This window comes from Oryx dammah, unplaced genomic scaffold (assembly GCF_014754425.2).
Source record: "Oryx dammah isolate SB20612 unplaced genomic scaffold, SCBI_Odam_1.1 HiC_scaffold_7, whole genome shotgun sequence".
Taxonomy (NCBI): domain Eukaryota; kingdom Metazoa; phylum Chordata; class Mammalia; order Artiodactyla; family Bovidae; genus Oryx; species Oryx dammah.
In genome coordinates this window covers 25,650,281-25,670,295 of record NW_024070191.1, presented here as the reverse complement: position 1 = coordinate 25,670,295, position 20,015 = coordinate 25,650,281, and the positions used below count along the sequence as shown (strand labels likewise).

At 38.0% G+C, this 20,015-nt stretch overlaps 1 protein-coding gene across 1 annotated transcript; it reads right to left on the bottom strand.

The window, feature by feature from the left end:
* Positions 1 to 814: 814 nt before the first annotated feature.
* UBXN8 (UBX domain protein 8) lies at positions 815 to 18,962 on the bottom strand. Its single transcript, XM_040242900.1, has 8 exons — positions 18,815 to 18,962; positions 13,633 to 13,755; positions 12,767 to 12,837; positions 10,990 to 11,112; positions 10,074 to 10,211; positions 8,368 to 8,409; positions 3,436 to 3,510; positions 815 to 1,400 (listed from the first exon to the last, which is right to left on the bottom strand). The coding sequence occupies exons 1-8, from the start codon at positions 18,900 to 18,902 to the stop codon at positions 1,233 to 1,235; spliced, it is 828 nt and encodes a 275-aa protein (XP_040098834.1). The 5' UTR covers positions 18,903 to 18,962; the 3' UTR covers positions 815 to 1,232.
* Between the last annotated feature and the right edge of the window lie 1,053 nt (positions 18,963 to 20,015).

Below are 20,015 nucleotides of genomic sequence, written 5' to 3'. Positions count from 1 at the left end.
ATACTCAGATATTATTCCTCTAATCTATGTAAATAAAACTGTATGGTGATCTGCCCTTCTTCAAGATTCAAGTTAATAATTTTATGGCCCAGGATGAAACATTTGGTGCCAAGATTATCCCAAAATGTAACTTATGGGTGAGGGGCCTGGTGCCATTCTGAGTTTTAAGACAATCCTTTCGTTCATTAACAGACTGCTAGTGACTATATAACATCCAGCTGAAGACTAGCAGGGGGGGTACTCTTTCTGCCCCCTTCTGATGCCTATGTCAAAAGCTTTCTCTATCTCCTTTATACTTTAATAAAACTTTATTACACAAAAGCTCTGAGTGATCAAGCCTCGTCTCTGGCCCCAGATTAAATTCTTCTCCTCCGGGGGCCAAGAATCCCAGCGTTTTTGTGTGATACAACAACAACCTTTCACAGGGAGCATGGGTTTGACCTCTGATTGGGGAACTAAGTTCCCACATGGCTTGGAGCATGGCCAATCAAACAAACAAATCTATTAAAAAAAAAAGAGTGATAGCATGGGAAAGGGAGTGGCTAGAATAGACAGCCTTTAAACCATCCTTGGAGTTTGAACTTGTTATTAGTGTGAATACACCATTATAAAAGTATAAGCAGGGAAATGAAGTGCCCAGATATATTTTTAAAATGCACCTTCACTTTGTTTTCATTGTTTTATCTTTAAAACACTGATCCACCTGGAATGTTGTAAATGTTACAGTTCAATGCAAGGCAAAATAAATCTCAAACATTAGTTAAGTAAACATGAGTACAATGTTTACTATCAAAAGAACTTTGAAGTCTAAAAAGAGCTTTGAAACATTTTCAAAGTTTAATTTCTAGAAATACAGCAGACTAAACATGCCTACTTAGAAGACCTTAAAGAGTCTGAATGGTGACATGTTCACTATGGCAAGGCACAATGAAAGAAGAAACTGATAAATGATGTCAGCTGGGGAAAATACAAGTTAATGAGCACCTTACTGTATACATTTCTATCTTATCCACATTTGGTAAGTAATACGGCACACTCCCAAATTATGATATGTAGAGAACAATCCTTTTGTAATACTTTATGTCCATACATTTCCATGGAGATCAACATTGAAATGTTTATGGCCTTGAGCTCAATCAACGTATGGCATGATTTTAATGTGAATCCTCTATTGTCCTCTAAGGTCATGGTGTAACTGACTTCATGTAAAACAGCTAGTTGGCATTTCTAAACTAGCAGCTCTGCTCTTTCTCTTCCACGTTGAGTACAGTATCCACAGTTATTCCAATGTCCTGCAGTGACCAGCCTCCCTCCACTTCCAGAGGCCTTCTGGGAAAGGAAGTAGAAAGGCTGTATAGGGATGTGCTATACCCAATCTTCATCATCCAGTCAAACAAGACCTAGAAGAGAAAAAGCTTCGTTATAAATACTGCATACGGTTGTGTCCCTCATGATACTTTATGATCTCTCATTGTTAAATCATGCCCCTAGGAGTCATGAAACAGAACTTTCATATCTTTCAAAGGAACTTTCCAGTGTTTAAAGCAAAACAGCCTGCCATGAATTTTGAGATGTGAATGACCCTTGATACCTTTTGTTTCAAAGAGGGCCTAGGGACTCCTGACACCTACAGGCAGCAGAAGCATTTAACAATTAGGAAAGTTCCAATCATAGGGAATGGGGAGATTATTCACTAAAAGGTTAAGAACAAAAGGTTAGCATTTGGGGAAAAAAGTCATTTAGATTACAATCAAAGCCAATAGTCCACATCAAAATCACCCAGGAACAGTCAAAACAGACATGTCCACGGGCCAGAGACTCTGCCTTTTGATAACAGGCCATCCCTATGAATGTACTGCACTTCCTGCCATAAAGATTCCCACTGTAATTGTCCAAATTTCCACTAAAACTCCTGCTAAAGGATGGTGTGTGGTCTTAGGAGGAAAGCTGAATGACAGAATGTTCTCAGGGGATGCTTATATCAATAATTATACTTTATATCAAAGTGATACTTATATCAATTCTAAGTAACCGTTGACTTCTACCACCATCCATGTCCCTGTTGATATTCCATGTAACAAATGTGCATTATGTCATACAATGCCATAATTTTCCAATATATGAATGAGCCTTAGTTTAACCAATGCCTGCTGCTGCTGCTGCTAAGTCGCAACCAATGCCTACATCAGCACTTATATTATTACCTTTGATCATTTGTCATTATTTCCAAAGAATACTCATAAATGAAATTACTGGGCCAAAAGATATATTTTAAAATATATACTGATAAATTATCCCACAAGAACAGCAGTCTAAATTACATTTACATGAACAATGTGAATGTAATTTAGTAAGAATCTCTGTTTTCTGCACACACTGCTCCAAACTGGGTACTCTTCTTTTTAATCTTTGACAATTTGATAGGTAGAAAATGGTATCCATTTTAATATGCACTTCTCTGATTCTAAGTGAGACCAAACATTCTTTTCATGTTTATCACTTGGTTTTTAATTTTTCAACTTTTTTTAGCTAGCAAATTTTTTTAGCTCCGTTACTTTATAAATATTTATTAAAGTGTTGTTTGGTTGCTAAGTCATGTCCGACTCTTGCAACCCCATGGACCCCACCAGGCTCCTCTGTCCATGGGATTTCCCAGGCAAGCTTTTTTTCTCTAGCTAGCATAATCACTACTTTATAAATAATTATTAAATTGTTGCTGCCAAATTTTTAACTTGATGAGCTTTATAGAATTTAAAATTTTTATGTAGTCTAACCTACTAGTATTTCCTATTATAGTTTATAGCAGTCTAGACATAGAAGGTTAAATGCAGCAATAAGGAGAAATTTATTTAGATAATTACTTAGATTTTTAATGCATGCATAATGATAAATTCAAATATATTTAAAATCAGAAATACACCAACATATTAGTAATTGGCTTTGGTGTCAGATGGCAAATCAAAATTGTTTTTCACTCTAGTTTTCTATATTTTCCAAATCATTGCTAGTGAACACAATATTGTTTTTAAAAGAAAAAAAGTCTATTAGAACAAAAAGAAACAAGCTTTAGAGAATGATCTGAAAACACATACAAGCAGTGGGGCTTCTTATATTAATAATCCATTAGGGCTAATAAGAACAGAGTTAATAATAGCTGCTTCCTAAAGATTTGAAAGCATCTTACCACTGAGCTGTGAAAATATAATTAAAAAACAAATTAAAGAAGAACTGAAAAAAATCTGAATGCAGAAATCACAATTCAAGAAGGCTCAGCATGCCTAATTCTCCAAATTTCTGTCACGTAAAGTATACATAAATCCCATTTATCCTCAGCTGATGGCAGTGCAGGCAACAGACAACACATCCTCCTTGCATGGGAATAAACTATTGCCATTTTCAACACAAATATTTCTCCAAATATGATTATTTCCTCACCTGTGAACTGCAAGACTTAAAAAACCTTCTCCTCAGGACACGCCCACTTGGACAGCGGAGAGCTACAGTCACAACCTGAGGAAAAAAGTGTTCAGATGAGAATTCCAACCACGGCTGTTTGTAATTCCAAAATCACTACTCCTGTGAAACACCTGTACCTAGTTCTAAGCACTCATGGGGGGTTTTGTAGAAATTTAGCTCTCAGAATTGTACGCCAACATTAAGGTCCAGAGAAAATTCACCTTAAACACAGAAATAATTCTTTTGAACCTGAAAAATATCTTCCCACTGCTTGAGGAAACCAGTGACAGAGTCTTCCAGAGAGGGCGCCAGAGACCCAAGGTTTCTGTCTGCCCAGACAATATCAAGACTGCAGCTGGGCTTTGAAAGAGGCCTTACCAAGCCAAGATGACCCAGAGCCACCTCAGAGTCTGCAGGCAAGACAAACACTGGACTGGAAGGAAACAAAACACTACCCAGGCCACCCCATCACCGTAGGCTGGGCACCATGTCTACCTCATGAGAACGAGAGATGAGCCTGGAGTGAGTCCTGGCTGCTGGGGGTCTTGGAGATCCCTTTTCGTGGGAGCAGCTTTGTTCTACATATTGAGTTCCCCCACAATTTTTCCTCTGATGAAAGTGTTAAATAGCTAAAAAGAGCTTGCAACATGCTAGTAATTTAAAGAACATTTTAAAAGAGAAAAGAGTGGGAAAGACCTAGAGATGACCATACTAATAAGCAAAGTAAGTCAGAAAGAGAAAGACAAATACCATATGGTATCATTTATGTGGGGAATCTAAAAACAGATGCAAATGAACTTATTTACAAAACTGATACAGACTCACAGACATAGAAAACAAACTTAACGGTTACCAAAGTAGAGGGCTAAATTAGGGGTTTGGGATTAGTAGATACAAGCTACTATATATATAAATAGATGAACAACAAGGTCCTACTTGTATAGCACAGGGAACTATATTCAATATCCTGTAATAAACCATAATGAAAAAGAATATGTATATATGTATAACTGAATGACTGTGCTGTCCACCAGAAACTAATACAACATTGTAAATCAACTATACTTCAATTTTAAGAAAAGAAAAGATGACAAATTAGTCATTAATCCTGACATTCATTATTCACCCTCAGGAAACCCTTTCTGATGGTCCTATGGAAAGTGTTTTAACCCTAAGAAAGGCACTTCCCAGCCTAGAATGCTATCTTTTTCTTGTTTCTAACTTTTATGAACGTTATCCTAACTGTCCTGGGAGTTTTTTTGGCAGCACAGTTACAGAAATGGTGGAAATGGTTGTTTTATAGCAGCACCCACCCGCTTCAGGAAAGCCACGTTAGCAAATATTTCCATGCAAGCAGGTAGAGTTTTTATTCACATCCAGATTGGTGTGATGTTGAGCTCTGTTACTACTTCTACTAAAGGAAAGTTTTATAATAAAACAAAACACCAACTAACAATCACAAAAGCCAATTTTGCTTATTTGTAGAACAATAAAACCTAACTTTTACAGTGAGGTTTTGTTCAAACTTTAATGATATAAGAGGAGAATTAAGGCCAAATGCTTTCAAAGAAACTAAGGTTAAAATATAGCGACTTAATGTTTACCATTGTGATTAGATAAATACTTAAGAGAAATAAACAGTCATTGTTTGAAACCTAGTTACTGTTCTATTATTACAATTACTGTGAAAGGTGAGTGTGTAATTTCTCCTAAAATTACTGACAGTCTAGTGGACTGACCTATGAACAGGTCAAAGGCCTGGAACACAGTCCAAACTGTAAAGTAAATCTCTGTCCCAAACACAGACTGTTAAATGAAATCTAAATGAAAAGGGGCAGCACTAATTAAAATTTGGCTCTCCTTAAAATGAAATAAGATAGCATACAACAATGAAAACAGTTGCTATGGTATTATGGTAATTACATGATGATTTACAAAACTCTTTTCAAATTATCTTAAATTCTATGGTTATTGTCTTTTCAGTTTAAAAGTAGAACAGTAACATGTGGTGACTATTCTGTTGTAAATTCTAGACTACTTATAACTTTCGATAGTTGTAATATGAAATACATAACAAGCACTTACTTAAATCAGAGTATAAGGCTTAAGAATGGCATTGTTTCAGATACCGCCCCCCTTTCAGAAATCCGCGTCAGCCATTAGTTCACTCATCTATTAGTCTGCTCCTAAGTCCAAGGAGGCTTCCACTATGACAGGAATTTTCTCATATGGCTATTGCAAAGCCTGCAGAGCCACAGCTACTACATATATAGGATACACACTCACAGTGAAAACTTCATCCCGTTCTGATAACCTTTAAGACGAATGTTAGTCCCTTCCCTGAGCAACAAAGATTTATTAAGATGTCCCTCGACTCTGTGGGTGACACCACACACTTAATGGGCCTAACTTTAATAAGAAAATAGAGAATGTCCTGAAAATGAAAATCTCCAGTATTGCTAAAGGTGAAATTATTCTTTTATATATGGATTCATGAAACAGCTGTGTGGCTTAGGGATTAAAATATATTAGTTATGATGGGCAAGCTTTATGTATGATGATAGAGCATGATTATGGTATCAGAGCAAAGCTTCGAAGTTGACAAAATACGAAATGGTACTTTGCAGAAAGCCAGAAACAAGTATGACTATGTGACTGGCAAAGACAAACATTCTAAAATCTGGGGTAACTGTGGCAGAGTGCTCATTGCCAACTCCAGGTGTGCCTTTTTAACTTGGAAAGCACTTTTTTTGGGTGACGGGGTGAAGGGTAGGTAGGAAAGACACACTCTCCAAACTAGAATGGTTCCTTTTTCTTGTTTTTAACTTTTATCGTGATGATGACATTCCACGCCTAAAGTCTACTTTCATTATTATTAAACAGTCCAACTCCAACAAAGGGGAAAGGTCAGGCAGAGACACCTGGAGGGACCAGGCTAACTGCTCAGAAACAGCTCATTAGATCAAAGAGTTGGTGACCAGGTCAAGGCGAATAAACTGGGACACCCAGAGTCATCCATGGAGGTAAAAAATAAGGGCTGATGAATGGCTAGCAGGGAATTAGGAATTCATCCTTTGAATTCTAAGAAATCTATGCGCAGTAGCAACTGCACAGGTGGAAAACGCCTTGCCCAGTGATGATTCTGACAGAATCAAAATCTTCCAAAATGTATTTTCTTTTCTTGATTAGTGTAGAATAGAATACACTAGACAAGTATCAAGTGGTATTAACTATACATTAGTGGCATTCTTCACAAAACTTTATTATATAATTAAAGTTGCTTATACCTGATTGATACTGTGTATATATGTGATTCTCAGGTATCAAGTAACAATTTTTTACCATAATTTTGTTGACTTTATTAACCAAAAATAGCAAAGAGGACCAAAAATTAGAGCAAGGCCAGAGGAGAAGCAAATAGGAGCAAGAAGCAAATAGGGATAGTATTGTTTCTAGAGTAAACAATGGAATTAAGCCCAGAGGTCTCACGCAGCCAGAGGGCCTGGGCTCCCCTAGGAGGGACCTCAAAATCCTGCCTGTCAAGTTGAGGAGATGGGATGAGACATGACTGAGGTTCATCCCAGCTCTAAAACTCCATTACTGTGATAGACACTTTAATGAGTGTAGCACAGAAGGTCATCTGTCAAGTATGGGAAAAGGGCAGAAAAGAAACAAAATGGAATGACTATGAATAACTCTTAAAAAAGTGGAGAGCAACACCAACTGCCTCCAGGTGGAGATGTGTTGGCCTTCTTAGGGTCACAGACCTGAGATTCTGAAGAGCACCCTCCTTCTACCTGTAGTCACAAAAAGGTACAATTTCAAAGGATTCACTGACCACCTGACGTCTGTCATCGCTGGTGACACACTGGTGTTCTGTAGGAATAAGGTCATGTGCTTTAAAGCTGGAGAAAAATCTTAAAAGGCATTCCCTGTCAACCTGAGCTGTACTTAGTTACTCCTGTATTTTAAGTGGTTGGCACGGATACCCACCCAGAGCTTGAGGAGAGGTGAGGATGTAGGAGGGTCAGGACAGATATATCATGGGTGTGGATGTGATGGGTATAACAGGGAGGAATTAGACCTTTGGTTTTTTTCTTAAATTGTGTTTCTCCTGGGACTGTGATTCTCCTGGGATTGATTGCACACTTCATTGTCTCTATTTCTATAAGACTTTCAGCATTTTCCTCAGTATTTTAGTATCCAAAATACTAACTTACGTGCTGCAAATGTGTTGGCAAAAATGAGACCCTCCAGCGCGTTCATGGCTGCCTCAGAAATGGTTTTCAGGGAGTGTAACAGTTGCTGAGAGTCAAGAAATGGAAAACCATCCAGCTTTCCTTTGCCTACGCCATTTCACGGCTTTAAAGATGTGCTTCTGTACATTAAAGACTTAGTGAAACTGAGCTGGGCAACCGCAGAAAGGCGGCACAGATTATGGCAAAGCAGTTGGGCACAGGACACAATGCCGAGTCGGGATTCAGTCTAACCCTGACCCCAAACAGCAAACCATCTTTCAATTCAAACACCTACAAAGTAGCTGCATCCTTCATTTTCTCCTTTTTAATGGAAAAACTACAATTTGAAGTCATCTGCCTATTTTGATTCTATTTTAATAGGCAACTCATTTGATGACCTAACATTCTGGAAAAGACCACATATCCAATCTCTGCCTGATGAAGTGGGAGGGCTTTAAAACACAAGCTCAGCAGATAGCAGGCTTCCAAAACAGGGCTTGACTGAAGCATTTGATACCACCACATATTTGAAACAAGACCTAATCATGGTGCAAACACATAAACACTGTACTATTTTTTCTTTCTAAACCCAAATGTAGGTAAGATGTACTTACTTGATGTTAAAGAAAATTTAAAATACATTGATTTTCAAAGAAAAAAAAGATAAGCTTACTTCTTCAGCTGTTTCAGGAGGTTCTTCAGGAAAATTAAGAACCTAAAGAAAAGTAAGTATTTAGTAACAGGAATGTAAACAGAAGAAGAAAAAAATAACCTCAAAGAGAAGAGTTCCTTTCAACATAGAGTTTGGACATATCTATGCTTAATGAAATCTTTTCTTTTAATATACATTTATAAAATGTTTACAATGAGAGACTTAATAAACATTTTTGGATAAGCAACTCTGTGCTAACAATACATCAGAAAAACAGGATTAAAAAAAAATCTCAGATGACAGCTGCTAATCTATACACATTTAAAGAACATTATGTTTATGCTGTTCTAAGATATTACATAAAAATGTACTACTAAAGAAACAAGAGGATAAAAATTAAGTTCAGAAAACCCCCCAATTATTTAGGTTTACACATATATGCATCAGGATGAGTACATATATATTTCTCTTTACTGGCGCCTTCTAAGGGGCTGGAAAACCACCATTCACTTTGGTTGCTTTCATGATTTATCCACGTTTCCCTATTTCTGTTAATCTATTAAAACACCAGATGTACAAAGCATTTTCTCTCACTAAAACACTGTACAACAATTTCATCTTCAAGGGATGCTTTTTATTATTTAATACCATAGATTCCATATTTTATAACATTTTATCTAACAAATATTCATTGCATTTATTAAATAAATCATTTGTTTTTGTTTGGTATCAAAAACATATGTGATGGTCAATTAGAATTTATCATCAGCATGAGATAATCTATGCTATTAACACATAGCAAAGAATCTTACAAATGTAATGAGTCCATGTAGCTCTCTAGATCTTTTTTAAATGTTAGAAACAGTTCAAAGACCCAGTTCCTACCCTCAAGCTCCATGAAGGGACCAGGAAACCTCAGACTGAGAAGCAATACATTGGAAACTACTTTTAGGGAACACATAGCTTAGCAGCTTTACCTAAGACTCAATAGAAACACACTTATTTCAACCTTAACCAGCTCCAAATCGGTCTTCTTAGGGATTAAAGATTTGAAAGAAAAGAAGGAATAATAAACCTGGACATCGCTCCAGAGTGAATGGTTGCTAACTCATTCCCTAACAGGGGCACTGAGGACAATGATATATTCATGTTAATAATGTTAGCCACTCAACTAAGCTCCAATACTTTGGCCACCTGATATAAAGAGCTGATTCATTGGAAAAGACCCTGATGCTGGGAAAGACTGAAGGGAAAAGCAGCAGGGGGCAGCAGAAGAAAAGATGGTTGGAAGGCATCACTGACTCAATGAACACGAGTTTGAGCAAACTCTGGGAGATAGTGGAGGACAGAGGAGCCTGGCATGCTGTAGCCCGTGGGGTCAGAAAGAGTTAGACACAACTGAGCAACTCAACAACAAAATATATGACTTCTTGTATCTTAGCTGCCCAAAGGAATGTCTCCGTTAGTAAATATTGCATTTTTTGTTTCTACATAATTACTTCCTTAAAAAGAACTATTTACTAAATGTACTATCGTTTATCTTCCTAGATTCCTTGTAAGTTTGGCTCAGAATGCTAGTATTTAACAAGAAAAGTGATTCTTAATGAAGCTGAAGTGATTCTTAATGAAGACACCATCTGGATTCCCTCAATATCCACTTCCACCAAAAAAACAATATCCCTACTATACGCAGATACAGCTCAGTGAACAAGTATTAAGTAATGAACCTCCTTCTTTGTGGGCTGCTCAGTGGGTGGTGAAACTTTGGTTACAGGCTTAGGCAAGTTCCGTCTCTTTGCTGCTTCTCGGTTTGATGTTTCAAAAGACATCTGACTCTCACTATCAAGCTCCAAATCTTCATCACCCTGGTCAAAAGCAAACTCAATTCAGAAGTGAAGTCACTACAAATAGCAGTTGTATTTTATGTTGCCATCTTTCACATTACCTTTCTTACCAACCCTTGACGGGTTCATGACATATTTATTTACCATTATGAAACGGATACAAACATACTGCTTCATTGTCAGAATCCTGTTTACCCCTACTGGATCATCTTCTTTATGAGATGATGAAAGGTACAGTGTAAATAGAAAGCAAAAAAAAAGTCTTTGGGACAGCAAGCATCTTACACAAAAAAATATGTAGCCAGTTTCTCTAAAAATGAATTTCTTTATGAATATCCTTTTTTTGCTGAAGGAAAACTTAACATTGTAAACTTCCACTTGCAAATGACAAAATTCATACTCAATGCCAAAGGAAGAGAGTGAAAGGTCAATTTGGCTTCAAAAAACAGAGCTAAACAGAATGAATATAATGTGAGCTTATAATACCCAAGAGATTTGGATGCCCTCATATAAAAGATGTGATTTAGTCAACAGTTTTCTCAGACTGTCTTAAGTTAGAACTTTTCAAGGATCTAAGTTATATGCTCTTTAGGCACCAAAAACCACTTAAACATTTGACATAAAAATATTATCAATAAAAACTATATATATATATATAACTGATATATAAGCATTATTAATAAAGACTCCTAAAAATAGACTGGAATAATAATTTGAAATTAAAAAAAAATTAGTATATGTTAAAGGAAACATAAACAATAGCAGGATTAAAAAATATGAAATGAGAATATTTTCTAACCCCAAGTTTATGACCATTGCTTAACTTCCAGGTTTCACCCATCATCTGATAAAAACGTTCTTCCAGCTTTTTCAATTTCATTTCCTGGCTAGGTTTTAGAACATTCTCTATGTATCTGCTGACCTGTTCAAAAAAAAAAAAAAATCAGGTGACTATACATTAACACCCCTAAGATTTTATTTACATTGTCTATAAAGTTGTAAATAAGAACCAGGTAAGAAGTGGTATTTTAACACTAATTCAGTTTTGCCAAAAAACCTACATCCTCCACTGTTGCATTACTCTCTAAAAGTTTGCATTTGTACACAATGCAAAGAAAAACAAATGTTCTATCCTTCTGCTTGTATGGCAGTCTTATGATACATCCTTTAATGGGTTTTCAGTGCAACAAAAACTTCCTAGGGTTGGAGATATAAGTATGCCCAAGTGCTACCTGATATTTCAAGATCATGAAAAGAACTGTTAGATGATCATCCAAGGTAAATGCAACTTCTAGTTAGCAAAACCAATCTTGGATAGGATGAAGCAAAAGCAGTGCTCAGAGGTAAAGTTATGGCTATAAATATCTAATTAAAAAAGAAAAGATATCAAATCATTAACTTTACACCTTAGAAATCTTGAAAAAGAACAAGTTAAACACAAAGCTGGCACGTGAAAGCAAATAATAAAAAAGACATAAAAACAGGGAATAGAATAGAAAAACTACAGAACCAATGAAACCAAAAAGTGGTTCTTTGAAAAAAAATTAACAAACCTTTAACTTGACTAAGAAAAAGAGATGACTGCCAAAATCAGAAATGAATGTAGAGAAACTGAGACCCTCAGAAATTGCTGGTGGACATACAAAATGGTGTGGAAAATAGTTTGGCAGTTCCTCAAGAAGCTAATATATAGAATTACCATATGACCCAGCAATTCCATTTCTATGTATATACCCCCAAAGAACTGAAAATAAGTTCTAAAATATTTGCACACAAATATTCACAGCAGCACTATCCACCATAGTCCAAAGGTGGGGACAACCTAACTGTCCATCAGTGAACAGATAAACAAATTTTGATCCATCCATACAGTGGAATATGACTCAGTCATAGAAGGAATGAAGTGCTGATTTATGCTATATGGATGAACCCTGCAAAACATTAGGCATGGGAAAGAAGTCAGACACAAAAGGTCACATGTTATATGATTTCACTTGTATGAAACATTCAGACAGATCCATACAAACAGAAAGCAGATTGTTGGTTGCCAGAGGATGGAAGGAGTGAGGAATGGGGAAATAACTGTTTAATGGGTTTGGGGTTTTCTTCTGGGGTGATGAAGATGTTTTGGAACTAGACAGAGGTAGTGGTTGTACAACATTGTGAATATTCTAAATGCCACTGAATTACGGGCTTCCCTGGTAGCTCAACTGATAAAGAATCCGCCTGCAATGCGGGAGACCTGGATTTGATCCCTGGGTTGGGAAGATCCCCTGGAGAAGGGAACAGATACCCACTCCAGTATTCTGGCCTGGAGAATTCCATGGACTATATAGTCCATGGGGTCGCAAAGAGTTGGACACAACTGAGCGACTTTCACTTTCACTTCTCAATGTTTATACCTTTTAATTCTTTTAGATGGGCTAAAAGGGTGATAGGCAGTAAGGCCAGGTGTGAAGTCTGAAGATGGCTCTCTGAAGTGAAGTGAAAGTCACTCAGTTGTGACCTAAATTTGAAATTCCCCCAGATATTTTTGTATTTTCTCTATATAATACTTTCCAAACAGTAGGCTTTACCTTTTCACCTTGTGCCTCTTGTTGTTTTTTCCTCACAAGTTTTTGCCTTTTCTCGTTCTTCTCTTCTTCTTCTAAGATATCAAAACATATAAGTGCTTTTTAATTCCCATGTATCTGTAAGTTGAATGTTATTTTCTCTGTAAATCATCTGCAGATCTTCACATTTGGGGAGAGAAAAGCTTTCAAAAAACAGATTTATTTTTCAAATAATAAAGATCAAATAGACACAGACAGTTGAAACAAAGAAATCTGCAAGAAATTTCTTTCTGTAAGAAATGTCAATCTGTAGGAAAAGGTCTGTTCTGAAATAAAAACTTTCTGACATGTATTAATGTTGCGTGTTACAGTTTTGGTAGGGAGACTTCAAGAATAATGATGGTGGGTTTTTTTTCTGAAGGTGCTGGATAGGGTTTTAGCAGCTCTACAGAAGCCCGTTCCCACACATGAGGTGTAGAATACTGTGCTCTAGCTATCTGGTCACCCTTGGACATGATGGTAAAAGCAATACACCCAGATTCTCAACGTGGGGTGTGAGTGGCAATCCTTTCAGTGACTTAACCAATATTAGATTATAAGCCACTGAATGTCAAGTGAAGGGATCTCTGCTGTTGTATAGACCTTTTAAAGTTTGGGTTAGAAATGACATAGTTTCAGACGTATATACAAGAAAAAAGAACAATTTCTCATAAAAATATTGGGGTATAGCCCATTCAAAATTGTTAACTAAAGCTGTAAGTATTACTCTACCATAAAATTACACAGCACAAATGAATGGTAAAATAATGCTTATTGTGCAAAAGTTCTCGAATAAAGGAAAGAAATTTTAGTAGAAAAGTATAAAAGGGTAGCATAAACAGTAAACTTACCTTTCAGATAAACTTGGGAAGGTTTAAACGAGTTAACCCATGAGGTAGTCACAGAAATAATTAATGTAAGAAGAGCAAGCAGTAGGAAAATCCGGCCAAACAGCAAAATTAGATCTTTGATTCCTTATAAAGGTTAAAAAAAATTACAATTACAATTCAAAACATTTTTCTTGATACTAATAATGAGTACTAATACATTAGAAGATTATCTGTCTAGAAAAGTAGAGTAAAATTTAAGGTATGTAACTGTCTTAAGATTTTTCATATAGTCTCCTTTGGGCAACAAAATTCATCATGAATGTCATTACCAGAACAAGTTTTCAGAAAATGATTCTAGAACATCTTATCTCTCACAAATATAAGTATAATCTGAGTGACTGGCTATATTATAAATATATGACTATCAATAATGCATAAATTCTGGTTTCCTTTCTGCCCAGAGAAGGAAAGAAAATAATCCACATAATTGGGAATTAAATTGTGATAGTTTCCTATTATCAGATTCTAGTTCTATTTTAAAAAAGGTATTCCCACTGAAACACCAAATTCTTCTCACAAGTAAATTATGCAACTCTGTACTTCTCTATTGCTCAATATTTACTTCATCATTTGTAAATAAATTTACTAGATACATGTTTACCTAGAAAAAATTAAAATTTCAGTACTTGATTTTTAAGAACCAAATGAAAATTAACCAGCAAAAATGTAACAAGTACCTTCTTTGTATAATACATTTTGCCAAATGGTAGAGAGTGTACATATACAGTTGGATTAAAAATGGTTTCCACCCTCCACAAATTTCTAGTTTTGTTTTGTAATTCTCAAAAGTTACCAGGCAAAAGTACAGAGGAACCATCTTACCAGTGTGATGGGGGCTGGCAGTTAGTCAAATAACTAAGAATTAACAAAGGAATCATATATACAGATTTAAATATTTTATTTTTAACTGAAAACATATATACATGCACACATACACATATATATATATGCACACATAGACATATATACATATATACACACACACGCATACATATATCATCCTTAAAAAATAAGCAATTTAAATTTGTTTAAAGTTTTTTTGTTTTCTTTTGCATTACAGCCCCTCCAACCTTTGCCAGCATTAACTACTGATTCAGGTATTGTTCAATATGATATGTAATTAACTCTAGAGTAACTATGATCATTTCAAAAGTAATTTGATACCTAGAGTATTCATATTTAGAGAAACAAATGCCTTATGGAATTTATGTTCCATAACACTGCTTTTTGTTCTAACAAGCAAGCAATTTCAAATGGGAATACAGAAGAACTAGATTTATGTGTACACCTCTCAAGTAAGAAATTTTTTAATTAAGTTGAGGTGTTTTGTTTATACTACGCTCAAGAGCCCATATGCAGGACACTTCAAAGGATAACAAATGTGATGAACCAGCATTAAAACACTTAGCTTAAGTATAAGTAAAAATGTATCAGCACTGTACAGAGTAGAAAAAAAACGGATCATTTCTCAATATATGTCCAAAAATATAGCACAGGTGAATGAACATGTCTGAATTCTCTTTGGTAATTCAATTAGAAGTTCCAGCTAAAAGTAGCAGTATCTCTAAGTCCTGGTCTAAACATAACTAGCCCTGCAGCTGTTGCACTGAGATGTATAATTTTTAAAACAGACTAAAATACTGTTACTGGATATTTGCAGAACCAGTAACAAGAAACCAAAGTAGACAACCACCAGTTCACACTTGTGAGAGGATTCTAGAAGAAAGGAGTTAAGTGAAAATGTATAAAACTAAGTGGAAAGGCTACCAGAAGCCCAGTTGCATTTTCTAGAATTTTTTACTTTTATTAAATTAGATATTGTGATAAGTGATGGGAATACAAAAAAAGAAGCGGGGGGACCCTCTGTGCTCAAGAAGTATATTATCCTGTGGTCAGAGCTTATCGTGTGAATATCTCCTTCTGCAATCCTGAGTAACTACCTTCTCATTGACTAGTGACTCAAATAATAGTGCAAAGAAGATTATAAATGAGCAGAGTAACAGTGAATTCTGTAAGGTAAGGAAGCAGGTAAATTCTGGAATAAGTGTGAATTTAACATTTCTGTCTATCAATGAGATAAAGTTAGAGTCCATTATGGCTGGAAACTTCTAGAGAATGTCTGTAGATTTTTTAAAAGGCATTTTATTTTAATTTCTTATTTCAAGCAACATTCTGGGTACCTGACTTCTTGGAGGTAGGGTAACAAGAGGTAATATACAAAGTTAAATTTCATCATGGTCTCTTAATTCCCTTCTTCCCTCTCTCTTTCCTTCTCATCCATTCATTGATTTATGGATGCATGCAGCAACTAGAGATTGAACACCTGCCTTCTGCAGCGAGAGTGCAAATACTAACCAATTCCAGGGAATTCTCATAGTGGCCAATTTTAGAAGTGAGTTTAATAAGGGAGACAGACATGTAAACACATCATTAATAGAAAAAGGAGTGCGTCAAGGCTGTATATTGTCACCCTGCTTATTTAACTTCTATGCAGAGTACATCATGAGAAATGCTGGACTGGAAGAAACACAAGCTGGGATCAAGATTGCCGGGAGAAATATCAATAACCTCAGATATGCAGATGACACCACCCTTATGGCAGAAAGTGAAGAGGAACTAAAAAGCGTCTTGATGAAAGTGAAAGAGGAGAGTGAAAAAGTTGGCTTAAAGCTCAACATTCAGAAAACGAAGATGATGGCATCTGGTCCCATCACTTCATGGGAAATAGATGGGGAAACAGTGGAAACAGTGTTAGACTTTATCTTGGTGGGCTCCAAAATCATTGCAGATGGTGACTGCAGCCATGAAATTAAAAGACGCTTACTCCTTGGAAGAAAAGTTATGACCAACCTAGATAGCATATTCAAAAGCAGAGACATTACTTTGCCGACTAAGGTCCATCTAGTCAAGGCTATGGTTTTTCCAGTAGTCATGTATGGATGTGAGAGTTGAAGTGTGAAGAAGGCTGAGTGCTGAAGAATTGATGCTTTTGAACTGTGGTGTTGGAGAAGACTCTTGAGAGTCCCTTGGACTGCAAGGAGTTCCAACCAGTCCATTCTGAAGGAGATCAGCCCTGGGATTTCTTTGGAAGGAATGATGCTAAAGCTGAAACTCCAGTACTTTGGCCACCTCATGCGAAGAGTTGACTTATTGGAAAAGACTCTGATGCTGGAAGGGATTGGGGGCAGGAGGAGAAGGGGACGACAGAGGATGAGATGGCTGGATGGCATCACTGACTCGATGGATGTGAGTCTGAGTGAACTCCAGGAGTTGGTGATGGACAGGGAGGCCTGGCGTGCTGTGATTCATGGGGTCACAAAGAGTCAGACACGACTTGAGCGACTGAACTGAACTGAACTGAACTGAATATGTCCAAAAATGAACGAATTCTCCACCAGTCCACATTTCCTTTCATTCTTCACTTTATCACTGGTACCACCAACTGCTTGAAGTTGTTCTTTGCCACATGTAGGAGTCATCCTTGAATCTCTCCTTTCCATCACCCAAATCATTAATCCATCAACAACCCTGCTGATGCTACTTGGCTAAAATCCCAAATCTATGCACATTTCACCTCCTCTGTTATCCTAGTCCAGGCCAACTGTCATCATGACTTCCCTACTTCAGAAGCCTAGCATGCCTCACTGCTTCTGCTGTAGCATCCTTGCAAAACATTCTCCACGCAGAACCCAGTGACCTCTAAAAAGCCTTAAGGAAGTCCCTTAACCTCACTATATCTTAGTTTCTGCTAATGACAGAAAGCAAAGAGGAACTAAACAGCTTCTTGATGAGTGTGAAAGAAGAGAGTGAAAAAGCTGGCTTAAAATTCAGCATTCAAACAACTAAGATCATGGCATCCAATCCCATCACTTCATGGCAAATACATGGGGGAAAAGTGGAAACAGTGACAAATTTTATTTTCTTGGGCTCCAAAATCACTGCGGATGATGACTGCAGTCATGAAATTAAAAGACACTTGCTCCTTGGAAGAAAAGCTATGACAAACCTAGACAGTGTATTAAAAAGCAAAGACGCCAGTTGGCTGACAAAAGTCTGTATGGTCAAAGCTATGGTTTTTCCAGTAGTCATGTACAGATGTGTGAGTTGGATCATAAAGAAGGCTGAGGACAAGACTTGATGCTTTCCAGTTGTGGTGCTGAAAAAGACTGCAGAGAGTCCCTTGGAATGCAGAGGAAGAAAACCGGTCAATCCTAAAGGAAATCAACACTGAATGTGCATTGGAAGGACTGATGCTGAAGCTGAAGCTCCAATACTTTGGCCACCTGATGTGAAGAACTGATTCATTTGAAAAGACCCTGATGCTGGGAAAGACTGAAGGCAGGAGAGAGGGTGACAGAGGATGAGACAGTTGGATGCTATCACCGACTCAGTGGACATGAGTCTGAGCAAACTCCAGGAGATAATGAAGAACAAAGCCTAGTGTGTTGAAGTCCATAGGGTTGCTGTCAAAGTGTCGGATACCACTTAGCGACAGAACAACAAAAATAGGGATTATAATAGTACCCATCTTTTTGCCTTTTCATATTGATTGTAAAGCGGATTAGATGAAATAATGAATGAACAGTATTTAGAATTTGGTCCTAAATGAATGTTACTGATACTATCTTGAGCCAATCTCCCTCTAGGTCTCCTTGATCCAGCCTCAATGGTCTTCATCCTTTTCCTCCAACGCGTCTCAATTTCTTTGTCTGGAATGTTTTCCGGCTTTTCAAAGAGTTGATCCCTTATCATTTAAATCTCGCCTTAAATTCCTCAGCAGGTTTACCTCACGTCAGTTTATTTCCTTTTGAGCATTCAACACAATTTGAAAGTCCTGTATATGTTTGTTCCTGTGCTTTCTGCCTCTGTTCCCTTACACTCAAAACTTCACCAGATCAAGGGCGACTTTTTCAGCCACCGGCAATCAACTTCCTCAATGCAGCGGGAATCTTGCTTCCCCCCCATCAGACCCCTACCCGGACCCCGATCCAGACCTGGATCCGGAAGAGAGAGGCCGGCGCAGTGCAACCTGGGAGTCGTAGTCAAAGCCAGAGGCATCGCGGCTGGGAAACGGAAATTCATTGCAGTGTTCATGGGGCTGTTACCCGAGTATGAGGGTCAAAATGGAAAAGCCAACACTTACCCAGATCTGGTATCCCACGCCGGAGCTCCAGACACAAGAGGGGGAGAGCAGAGAGTAGAAAAATACCAACAACCCCGCGAGAAGCCATAGTGACGGGAGCCCCGCTTCCGGGCGGAAGGCCCGCCCCTTCCGGCTGCGCTTCCCTGGGAAAGTGGAGTGGACACCTTGTTAAGGGAGGAATTTGGGGAGACAGCTAGACCCTGAAGTCGAGTCGTTGGTCAGATTGAGATGAGCCCAGGTTTTTGAACTCATAATCTGTAGCGTTAGAACAAATGCAGGACACCTCACGTCACGGCGGTGAGACGGCCTCGTTGGCGCCCGCCTAGTCAAGTCCTGTCAAACGTGCTCTCTGTCAAGTCAAACGTGGGCTCTGGCGAGGCTGGCCGCACCTGGATTCCGGAGGTGAAAAAGAGTTGTCAAGAGTAAAATGAGGCGTAATAGAAAGGGTACGGGCAGTTGACGCTGTGAGGAGGCAGCCTGGCCCTTTGGCCTTGTGTCCGTAGAGGGTGCTTGTGGACTTTTGGGTCGGGGCAACTGAGCGCCACTCTGCCGAAGCACCTTCTTCATCGCCTCAATGGTCTCCGGCCCATTTCGTGGTCTCTGGTTCCTGTGGAAAGATGATTCAAAAGTGGGACCTGGCACCTAATCCTGGAGACCCGCCACCCCTTCTCCGCTCCGGGTTAGTTTTGCCTGCAGGGTTATTGTTAAAGACTTAACTCAGCCTCACAGTTCTGTGACCTCATTGCCATCCCGTGACTCACCTCCAGGGCGCTTCTGCCAACCTACAGCGCAATTAAGCTAGGGAGATCCTTGCAGTTTACAAGCTTTCATGCTTTGAAAGTTCATTTTCTGACCTAGCCATCAATTTTCCCACCCTGGCATTTAGTTCAGCTAACATTTATTGAGCCCCACAGTCTGGTGCCCGGAGGATTTATGAGACTCAAATACGTGTAAGTTAGTGAATGTGCCCCCAGGAAGCTCAGAAACTCAGTTTAATAGCCTTGTAAACACATAAATACAACCAGTGCTTGAGTGTTGTGATAAGGATGGGCACGGGGCTGTAGAACCCGATCCCCAGTGAGGGCTTGAAGGCTTTCCTGAAGGAAATCATGCCTAAATTATGTCCTAAAGGTTAGGAATTGGGAAAGGCGGCAAGAGGAAGAGCGGGATTTCAAGTTTAGGAAATTGAATGCAGAAAAGC

What these genes read in the sequence shown, in the direction of transcription:
- UBXN8 (XM_040242900.1), bottom strand. Translation starts at nt 18,902, where the DNA reads ATGGCTTCTCGCGGGGTTGTTGGTATTTTTCTACTCTCTGCTCTCCCC. An exon ending in TTCCCAAGTTTATCTGAAAG is followed by an intron (nt 12,838 to 13,632) that starts GTAAGTTTACTG and finishes TTGATATCTTAG; the next exon opens with AAGAAGAAGAGAAGAACGAG. An exon ending in GCAATGGTCATAAACTTGGG is followed by an intron (nt 10,212 to 10,989) that starts GTTAGAAAATAT and finishes GCTTTTGACCAG; the next exon opens with GGTGATGAAGATTTGGAGCT.